General features: G+C 41.7%; 1 protein-coding gene across 2 annotated transcripts in view; it reads left to right on the forward strand.

Moving 5' to 3' along the window:
• Positions 1-5,710, forward strand: part of GUCA1C (guanylate cyclase activator 1C) — a 47,303-nt gene extending 41,593 nt beyond the window's left edge. For both annotated transcript variants that reach the window (XM_045385408.2, XM_005548215.4), the window contains exon 4: positions 5,145-5,710. In XM_045385408.2, coding sequence (XP_045241343.2) covers positions 5,145-5,253 — 109 coding nt within the window. In that variant the 3' untranslated portion in view covers positions 5,254-5,710. The remainder of the gene's footprint in view (positions 1-5,144) is intronic.
• Positions 5,711-10,849: the final 5,139 nt, after the last annotated feature.

Genomic DNA, 10,849 nt, shown 5'->3' on the forward strand with positions numbered 1-10,849 from the left:
AGGGAGACTTAAGTGGCTCGTAATAACAAATGGTGAAGGTGAAAAGAGGCCAAAGAGGAAATGAAAAGGGTGATTATTATTATTATTATTATTATTATTATTAAGACAGAGTCTCTCTCTGTCACCAGGCTGGAGTGCAGTGGCACCACTCGGCTCACTGAAACCTCCGCCTCCTGGGTTCAAGTGATTCTCCCGCTTCAGCCTCCCCAGTAGCTGGGATTACAGGCACCCGCCACCATGCCTGGCTAATTTTTGTATTTTTAGTAGAGACAGGGTTTCGCCATGTTGGTCAGGCTGGTGTCAGTATCCTGACCTCAGGCGATCCTCCCGCCTCGGTCCCCTAAACTGCAGGGATTACAGGCATGAGCCTCCGTGCCTGGCCAAGAAGGGTGATTAGTGAGCAGATATTTTGGGTAAAAAAAAAAAAAAAAAAAAACAAGGGCAGGACATAAAGAAATTTTATTGATTAACTAAAAAGAAAGACCAGTGCTTTAGACTAGAACTTTGTGAAAAGCCATGAGGGTCACATTGAATCAAACTGGGAAACTGAGAATTACCAGGAGATAAGAGGGAATTGAGTTTCCACGTAAAGGAAAAGAAACTACTGCATGCAAAAGCTCTCCTGTAAAATGGCGCTAAATGCTTCTAGTGCCACCGTGCTAATAAACACAATATTGTGTCATTCAAAATCTTCACCAGCATCCTCCCTTGAAAATTTGGTTATTCTCATCTCCCAAATCTTCCCCACCCTATCTTTGCTAAGGTTCCAGCCCCAGCTCAATGTTTTATGAAGTTATAATGAAAAGAAATTAAAATTTTAAAAAATCCTCTACACAGGCTGATTTCTTTTAAAATCAGGATGACTTCTTCTTCTTCTTCTTCTTTTTTTTAAATTATACTTTAAGTTCTAGGGTACATGTGCACAACGTGCAGGTTTGTTACACATGTATACATGTGCCATGTTGGTGTGCTACACCGGTTAACTCGTCATTTCCATTAGGTATATCTCCTAATGCTATCGCTCCCCCCTTCCCCCATCCCATGACAGGCCCTGATGCCTGATGTTACCCGCACTGTGTCCAAGTATTCTCATCGTTCAATTCCCACCTATAGGTGAGAACATGCGGTGTTTGGTGTTCTGTCCTTGCTCAGAATGACGGTTTCCAGCTTCATCCATGTCCCTACAAAGTACATGAACTCATCCTTTTTTATGGCTGCATAGTATTCCATTATGTATATGTGCCACATTTTCTTAATCCGGTCTATCATTGATGGACATTTGGTTTGGTTCCAAGTCTTTGCTATTGTGAATAGTGCCTCAATAAACATACATGTGCATGTGTCTTTATAGCAGCATGATTTATAATCCTTTGGGTATATACCCAGGAATGGGATATCTGGGTCAAATGGTATTTCTGGTTCTAGATCCCTTGAGGAATTGCCACACTGTCTTCCACAATGGTTGAACTAGTTTACAGTCCCACCAACAGTGTAAAAGTGTTCCTATTTCTCCACATCCTCTCCAGCACCTGTTGTTTCCTGATTTTTAATGATCGCCATTCTAACTGGTGTGAGATGGTATCTCATTGTAGTTTTGATTTGCATTTCTCTGATGGCCAGTGATGCTGAGCATTTTTTCATGTGTCTGTTGGCTGCATAAATGTCTTCTTTTGAGAAATGTCTGTTCATATCCTTTGCCCACTTTTTGTTGGGGTTGTTTGATTATTTCTTGTTAATTTGTTTGAGTTCTTTGTAGATTCTGGATATTAGCCCTTTGTCAGATGGGTAGATTGTAAAAATTTTCTCTCATTCTTGCCTGTTCACTCTGATGGTAGTTTCTTTTGCTGTGCAGAAGCTCTTTAGTTTAATGAGATCCCATTTGTCAATTTTGGCTTTTGTTGCCATTGCTTTTGGTGTTTTAGTCATGAAGTCCTTGCCCATGCCTATGTCCTGAATGGTATTGGCTAGGTTTTCTTCTAGGGTTTTTATGGTTTAGGTCTAACATTTAAGTCTTTAATCCATCTTGAACTAATTTTTGTATAAGATGTAGGGAAAGGATCCAGTTTAGACCAGAAATACTAATGTAGGCATGCGCAGTAAATTCTGCTTTTTTTTTGGTGGGGGTTTGGGGGGTGAAGGAGAATTTTTCTTTATAAAAGATTAAGATGTAAATGGGAAGAAATGCATGATTTAGGAATATCAGTAGGATAACTGGATTGCAAAAACAAGACTAAGTAAAATATTCCTGGGTAGCTATTCTATTACAAATGAAACTCCTGAAACTGGTAGTGAGTGATGAAAGAGCACCAGTGATACTGACCTTCAGGGTCCCCAGACATACAGAGCACACCCACTAATACAACAAACAGCAGTAAACAACGTAGATTCCAAGTACATATATTTCACCTTATAAAAATAAAATCATGAGGTTTCCAAATAATGTCCTACAAAAATTGAAATATGTTGGGTGGGCGTGGTGGCTCATGCCTTTAATCCCAGCACTTTGGGAGGGCAAGGCAGGCGGATCACGAGGTCAGGAGATCGAGACCATCCTGGGTAACACGGTGAAACCCCGTCTCTACTAAAAATACAAAAAATTAGCGGGGCGTGGTGGTGGCGCCTGTAGTCCCAGCTACTGGGGAGGCTGAGGCAGGAGAATGGTGTGAACCTGGAAGGCGGAGCTTGCAGTGAGCTGAGATCGCGCCACTGCACTCCAGCCTGGGCAACAGGGGGAGACTCAAAATTGAAATGTGTCTGTATATATAAAACAAAGTAATAAAAACTTAGTGATGACTTTAGATTCCTTCTAAGTCCCATGATCTCCCTGCACTATCATCTCTTACAGGCATTGGCTTTTTGCTGGTAGAATCTTTATCTTTTTTTTTTTTTGAGATGGAGTCTCACTCTGTCGCCCAGGCTGGAGTGCAATGGCCTGATGTTGGCTCACTGCAACCTTTGCCTCCCGAGTAGCTGGAACTACAGGCGCCCACCACCATGCTCGGCTAATTTTTTTATCTTTAATAGAGATGGGGTTCCATATGTTGGCCCGACTGGTCTGGAACTCCTGACCTTGTGATCCGCCCGCCTTGGCCTCCCAAAGTGCTGGGATTATAGGCGTGAGCCACCGTGCCCGGCCTTGCTGGTAGATTCTTTAGTGGGAAGCTTCTGGACCTCCACAGGTGACTCTTTCCAGGGAAATACAGAAAGCATTCTTTTAATTTGTTGGGGCCTAAATCCACAGTCACATTAAAGCAGAATAGGAAGCAATGTTAAAGAACATGAGATAAAGGAAGGCAATTAGTCAGTGTGTGCCTTCTGAGCTCCTACCATATTCATAGCACTGTAGTCGGCTATAGTGGTGGTAGCTGTGTGGTAATAGAAATGGTAATTGTGGTTAGGGCTTAATAAATGTGATGAATAAATGAATGAATGTTGACTGCTAGAGGGAAACAGTGAAGACAATTTCAAAAGAAGTAGTTTAGATATAGTAAACATGTTACTAAAGGTAGAGTTTGATGATGATTTGCAACAGAGATTTTTTTTTATGGTAAGTGATTAGGTAACATGAAAAAGTTAATATACAGAGTTCACAAGTGTTTTGAAGAAAGTGGAAAAACAGCAGTGAATATTTCCATCTTTTCTCTCTTATCTATGTCAGTAACCTGCATTGCTTTTCAGCTGAGACCACTACTATATCCCGGTTCTTTCAGATGCTGCCTCTTCTGTAGCCAGTAGTTAGAGCAGAGAAGTTTTATAACTAAACAGTCTCCAGCTCCACTTCTACTTCTCTCTTGGTCATGCTGAGCCCCAATAAATTTGAAAAGTCTTTGGGGTTGGGAATTTACCAGCTGTGATTTTCTTTTGCAAAGGGCAGTTATTCTGTGATTGTTTGAGGTTCCCTGCCCCGTTGCCACTGACCCATGGGACTCTCTCCAGCCACGCATGTACCACTTTTTAAAATTTGCAATCTTCTCTACTCCCTATGGTTTCTTCCATGATTGGACTTTTTCTGTGACACACATGGGGCCCTACTCCTGACTGCTGTTAACTGAGGTTTTCACAGACCTTTCTTTGGCATAAGCATAACATAAGGAACACAGATTAGATTTTTCTCTTAAAAAATGCATTTTAGCATTTTGCTTTGAAACCAAAAGGGAGGTGTCTTATGAATATATGATGATTCATGCTTTTTGACATTTGAATCAATGTTGTGGTATTTTAGATATTTGTCTTCTCCATTAAAAAGTATAGGTACAGCATAACACCTGACTCAGTCCCTGCTGACTTCCTTCCTTGAATGCACTTTCTCCAGTTCTTGAATGCACTTGACCTGTCTTTGGCTGATCTACCCATCCACAAACCTCCCCTGGGTACAGTCTCTTTGAGATCAGTAACTGCATCTGTACCCTTCAACTTGAACACACTCATAATCCCAACCCAAATGATTCATATCAACAGAGAATTCCACCTCCCTAAAAAATGTTTAAAAGTCATCTTGTGGGATGAAGGTAGTAGAAAAACATGGCAGCCAGGACACATGGATATAAGGCAATAAATTTATAGTACTGGGCTGGCCAGCACAGACTTAAGACATAACTCAAGATGATAAGATTGGGACTCAAAAACCAGAAAAAGAGAAGAGAAATAATGACCAATAATAACTTGTGGAATGAACACATGTTGAAGCTTTCTCACAGCTTTGGACAGTCCCAAGAATTATTTCTTCAGAGAGAAGAATATTGAAAATAGCCTTGTGAGTAGTCATTTTGTCTTGATCTTAAAAATCTCCAATCTATCATGCTCCTAAGACTTGGTCATATCTTCGAGATTAAAAGTCCAAAAACCAATACTGTGTAGAGATATAATTGTATATGTGCTCTTATTTCATCTGGGGCATTACCTGATGTTTTCAACTAAACATAAAAATAGGTTTATTATCTTTATTTTCATTGGCAACCCCACCACTGAATGCTTTTTTTTTTTTTTTTTTAATGAAGATCTTCAAAGATCTTAGAGTCTGGTTGAGGGGAAAGGATATCAAAAGAATATCAATAAACATACCAGTGAGTATATCATTTGTGCCAGTGAGTGGTATAGACAAAGCCTCTTAACTGGTTTTTTTTTTTTTTTTGGTTATTTTCCAGGAGAATTGACTTTAGAAGAATTTATCAATGGCATAGCAAAAGATCAGGATCTCCTGGAGATTGTTTACAAGAGCTTCGACCTCTCCAACGTGCTAAGAGTAATCTGTAACGGGAAGCAGCCAGACATGGAGATAGACTCCTCCAAATCTCCTGACAAGGCTGGCCTAGGGAAGGTGAAAATGAAGTCTCTGTGAGAATACCTTTCCCAGCTATCAATGAGCACAACATTTCAATAGAGAAGAAATAGAATCTTCCCCATGTACATGCTGTTGATTTCAGGTCTTTGTTATAATTCATATAGGCTTGTGAATATAGCACTTATTTTAATCCAGTAGAGACTTCCATAAAGATCCTAAACAGATGCATTGTTGCTTTTCTGTGCTCTCTCTGCGGATTAAAACATAATAATTACACTGAAGGATTGTCTCCATACCTATCCATTCAAAATAGAACTCTCATATGTGTTTCCTTGTGCACTTAATCTACACCTTGAAGTAGAACTGGATTATCAGTTGGAAAGTGTTTCCACAGTTTAGCATTCTCAGATTAAACGTGCATGTGGTAAATGTGTTTGCTGCCTCTTTGCTCTTGTTGCATCTGTATATTATAAATGACTGAGTTCTGGTTTATTTGAGAAACTTTTTTTTCTGCACCTATTTCTCATTGGTGAATGCTGTCTTGCATTAGTAATGATGCTCTGCTTCAAAAGAAAAAATCTTAAGCTATGTAGTAAGAGGGGAAAACTTCAGCCGGGGCAGTGAGAATGTTTTCATATGATTCGTTATAAATTTGCATCCAGTTGTGCATGAAAATGCGATGTATCCTCTGTAATTATTATGCCAGTTGGAGGTTTGATCAGAACAGCAGACAGCCAGGCTATGCAACAACAAGCACTTGACATTTTAAATGGTCCTGACATTATAGCTCTGACATTTCATTTTTTATATCCTTTCCAGAAAATGAAATGATGAATGGGACTTCTTGATGGGTTAGAACTTTTTAAGGTTTGAGTTCTATATCACAGGCCCATTAGTATGTCTGTCAACGACTGGCTTTCTTGTAGAAACACAGAGGAGGTTTCTAAGACCAGATGTGAACCATCTTTAGGTCAAAAGCTTCATAATTAGGCTTTCATATTCAAATTTGGGTTAAAAACACACAACTGGAAGACTACAAAGAGAGAGTTGGACTGTCCATTTCTCCCTCACAGCTGTCTGAGCAGATCAGTGCAGAAATGGAGGCACGGAGGAAATAAATGGCAGTAGAAATGAAGTATAAGTGGAGGTAGAGAAAAAGTTATAGATGAACGTATAGGTGGAGGTAGAAATGTCCTCAGAATTTTTTCCCAAAAGATTTCAAGGAGATTCACAAAGATGTATACAATGCAAGATAAAATGTTGAAATAAAATTATCACAGATAATATAAGGAAAACTATTGTAGCTGCGGTGACACAAAGTTTACTTGTTTGCAAAAGGTGCATTACTCTTTGCCTCCTAGAAGTGAAAAGGGAAACATCAAAACATCATTGTAAGAGCCAGAATATCAGCCAAGTAAACAATCCCACAAAGTTGTTGTGTTGCCAGATGACATTATGCCTTAAATTGTCCAGCATTCCATGTATTGTTAAGATTTGCAAATGCGAGTATAGCAGAGAAGTTAATATACAGAGTCCACAAGTGTTTTGAAGAAAGTGAGAAAACAGCAGTGAATACTTCCATCTTTTCTGTCTTTTCTGTATAAGGATATATTTCTGTATAAGGATAATGCTAAAGAGAACTCATTTTCCTTGTAGCTTAATCTTTCTCAGAATAGCTGAACCTATTTAGGGAAGCAGTTTCAAGGCAGAAGCTGTTGCTTGCCAAGTTCACCCCGTCTTGGCTTTCGCTTACAGAATTTCCACCCAATGCTTCCCTCCCTGGCCTGGCTATTTTCACTACTGGCGGTGCCATTCTCACTCCAGGCAAAGTATTGTATTCATGGATCCTTTCAACTCAGTGGCCTCTGTAGCCTCAACATCCTCCCCTCCTCCCATCTTTCATGGGCACTCAGGGCCCTTCTGTTCCTCTGCCCCAGGACTCAACCACCTCCGCACACCCCACTCAGAGGAAAGAGATGGAGATGATGGGACAGTGCAAAGGGAAGTTGGGACACCAGCAGGAACAGCAGGCAGCAAGTTGGAATACAAGAGAAGGGCTTGGGGGTCAGGCAAGTCTGGGTCTGAATCGAGTTCTATTAGCATGTTTAACAGCATGTACTGTGTGACTCTGGGGAAATGACATGACTTCTTTGCGTCTCAGCTACCAGAATTAAATGGGGAAAACAGCAACATCACCGGACTATTAGGATTAAATAAGTCCCCTCAGCAAAATTCCAGAGTAAGTACTCAGTGCATGTAGAAAAAGAAGTGGGTGGCTGGGCGCGGTGGCTCAAGCCTGTAATTCCAGCACTTTGGGAGGCCGAGACGGGCGGATCACGAGGTCAGGAGATCGAGACCATCCTGGCTAATATGGTGAAACCCTGTCTCTACTAAAAATACAAAAAACTAGCCGGGCGAGGTGGCGGGCGCCTGTAGTCCCAGCTATTCGGGAGGCTGAGGCAGGAGAATGGCGTAAACCCGGGAGGCGGAGCTTGCAGTGAGCTGAGATCTGGCCACTGCACTCCAGCCTGGGCGACAGAGCGAGACTCCATCTCAAAAAAAAAAAAAAAAAAAAAAGAAAAAGAAAAAGAAGTGGGTGGGTTCCCCACCTTCAACAGGATTGACCCTTCAGTCAGGCAAGATCCAGTCAAGGAAACACAAGGAAACCACACTTACGTTAACAGAGAGAATTTAATATAAGGAATTGATTTAAAGGGCATTGGAAGACTAGAAATGCAAAGAGAGGGCACTGAAATAGCACAGAACTAGTAATGGCAGGAAGCAGCTACCATCCTAGGCTAGGGGAGCAAAGGGAAGAGGTTGAGGTTATTAGAACACAGAAGCTTGAAAGAGGAGAACTGGGACCCAGCTTTCCATGGAAGGAACACAGCGTGCCTCAGAGGAATGTAGGAAAAGTATTGCAATCAACGATCACTGCCAGGACAGGGCTGTTGTTGGGGTGAGGCTGATAGGAACAGGAGGGATCAGCTTGTTCTACCTCCTCTTACCTAGCAGTTTCCCTCTAGCACCTGCTATGGGCTGGGCCTACCAGGGAAACAACTGACAGAGGAGAATTGTCAGCAGGGCTCCACCCAGCATCACAGAGCCTATTATAGAAGGATGGGCTTGGAGCTGAGAGTGCATGACTTAATGACCAGCACAGATAGGATGGGTAGGATGAGCCAAGGAGACACCGTCCAGACACCATCACCATCGTAGGTAGCATATTAAGAGCACCCAAGCTCAGGTTTAGCCTGGGCCCCGCCTGCCACTGTCTGTTTTGAACCCTGCAGTTTCCCTCTGACTTCCCCAGGCTCCCATCACTCTGCTGCCTCATACCTTGATCCTCTCTCTCAGCATATAATCCCTTTGGCACCATGACTGGTTTGTGTAGTTTGCCCAGATCTGGTTTCGGTTTTTCCCTAGATGCTGCCTCTTAGATTTCTAAGTTCTATTCTGTGCGCTGTACCCAAAGCTCACTCCAGGTCTTCTGCCTCCCAAACTGACCCCCTGGGTTCATAGCAGAGAAGTGAAAGGGGTACTCACTTCCCTTTCCAAAGAATAGCTCTGTCCTGTGTGTCCTCTCTTGGTGTCCCATAGCACACCCTGGTAGGTTTCTTAGGAAAACTTGTTGAGGCCAGACACGGTGGCTCACATCTATAATCCCAGCACTTTGGGAGGCTGAGGCAGGAGAATTGCTTGAGCCCATAAGTTCAAGAACAGCCTGGGCAACATAGCGAAACCCCATCTCTGCAAAAAATACAAAAATTAGCCAGGTGTGGTGGCGTGCACCTGTGGTCCCAGCTACTTGGGAGGCTGAAGTGGGAGGATCTCTTGAGCCTGGGAGATTCAGGCTGCAGTGAGCCGTGATCATGCCACTGCATTCCAGCCTGCATGACAGAGTAAAATCCTGGCCCGAAAAAGCAAAAAACAAAAACAAAAAACACTGGTTGGTGGATTGGGAGAACGTAAAGGTACTAACTGTTCATCGTAAGAAAACAAATCATAAAACAATATCTATGTTATAGTTTTTTCTGAGGGTGGTCCAAAGAAGGAGATAAGTCAGAAATTCAGAAGCCAAATAATTTTAGGGCTGGGTGCGGTGGCTCAAGCCTGTAATCCCAGCACTTTGGGAGGCCGAGATGGGCGTATCACGAGGCCAGGAGTTTGAGACCAGCCTGGCCAACATAGTGAAACCCCATCTCTACCAAAAAACAAAAATTAGCAGGGTGTGGTGGTGCACACCTGTAATCCCAGCTACTCGGGCGGCTGAGGCAGGAGAATCACTTGAACCCGGGAGGCGGAGGTTGTGGTGAGCCAAGATTGTGCCACTGCACTCCAGCCTGGGCAACAGAGCAAGACTCTGTGTAAAAAAAAAATTAAAAAAAAAAAAAAGTACGTTAGGTTCATGGTTAGGTGAGGTGGGGGGAAAAGAGAGAGAGAGACTGTGGGGGGAAAGCCATATTTTTTCCCTCAAGTCTCCTTAAAGTCATCTCTACCAAAGTGCTGCTCCTTCTCTGTCATTTTCTCTGCAATTTAACAACATGATGCTGAGTCCAAAGGAAAAGTCCTAATCTACCTATCAAGTCATGGTATTTTAATAAACCAAATATTTTAAAATAAGTGTCTTCCTCTTTCAGATGATAAGCCTTAAGCAGAGCCTACTGTCCAGTGACTTTTTAAAAAACTTTCATTCAGCTTTATTGTTTAATTGGAATTCCATGAATTTTCCTTCTTATGGCTATACAGCAACATTTCAAGTAAGGGAAACCATGATATGTGGGCCAAGTGTCTGAAGAACCTCAGCAACCTTAATTAATTTCCGAGACTCCCATTGACCAAATAGCACTGACTAAACCAGAATGACATCACTGTTTAAGGAGAACCTAGATTTTCCTATTACTTTCCTGTTTTTTGTTTTTGTTTCTGTTTTTAACTACAATTTTTGGTGCTTTGAAGTAAAGAGATATTATTTTATTTTACTTTTTTCATTAAAGAAATATTTACTGAATACTTTCCAGGTGCATGGCACTGTACGAGGCTGGGGATAAAGCAATAAATTAGACATATATTGTCCTTGCCATCATAGTGGATAAGAGACATCAGTGAGTTACATGATTGAATAATTCATTGTAATTGTAGTTAAATGCTGAAAGCTGACATACAAGGGGCTATGAGGGCATGTAACTGGAATCTAACCTGTATTAACAGTCAAGGAGAGCTTCCCTGGGGAAAGTAACACGTTGGGTTTTTTTTACTATTTTTTTAAGAGACATTATTTTAAAAAGAAAGAAAGATGAAGAGAAAGATACTAAAGCTTGTAATAATTTTTGCCTTATAAAAATGACAGAAAAAATTTTTAAATATTAAGCTAACAGCATGTTACTCAAGTTTCTCTGTACAACTGAAGATGCACCAGGAAGAAGATGCCCCGATTCTTTGGCCCAAAATACGGAGAAATAAAGAGAGAAGGAAACAGATGAGTTGCTCCTGGTCCGGGAGGAGTACAGCACTGATCTGATTTCCCTCGCTTCCTCACACTGCAGCAGCCAATCAGCGACTGCTCCT

Source organism: Macaca fascicularis, chromosome 2 (assembly GCF_037993035.2).
Source record: "Macaca fascicularis isolate 582-1 chromosome 2, T2T-MFA8v1.1".
In the NCBI taxonomy this organism is placed as follows: domain Eukaryota; kingdom Metazoa; phylum Chordata; class Mammalia; order Primates; family Cercopithecidae; genus Macaca; species Macaca fascicularis.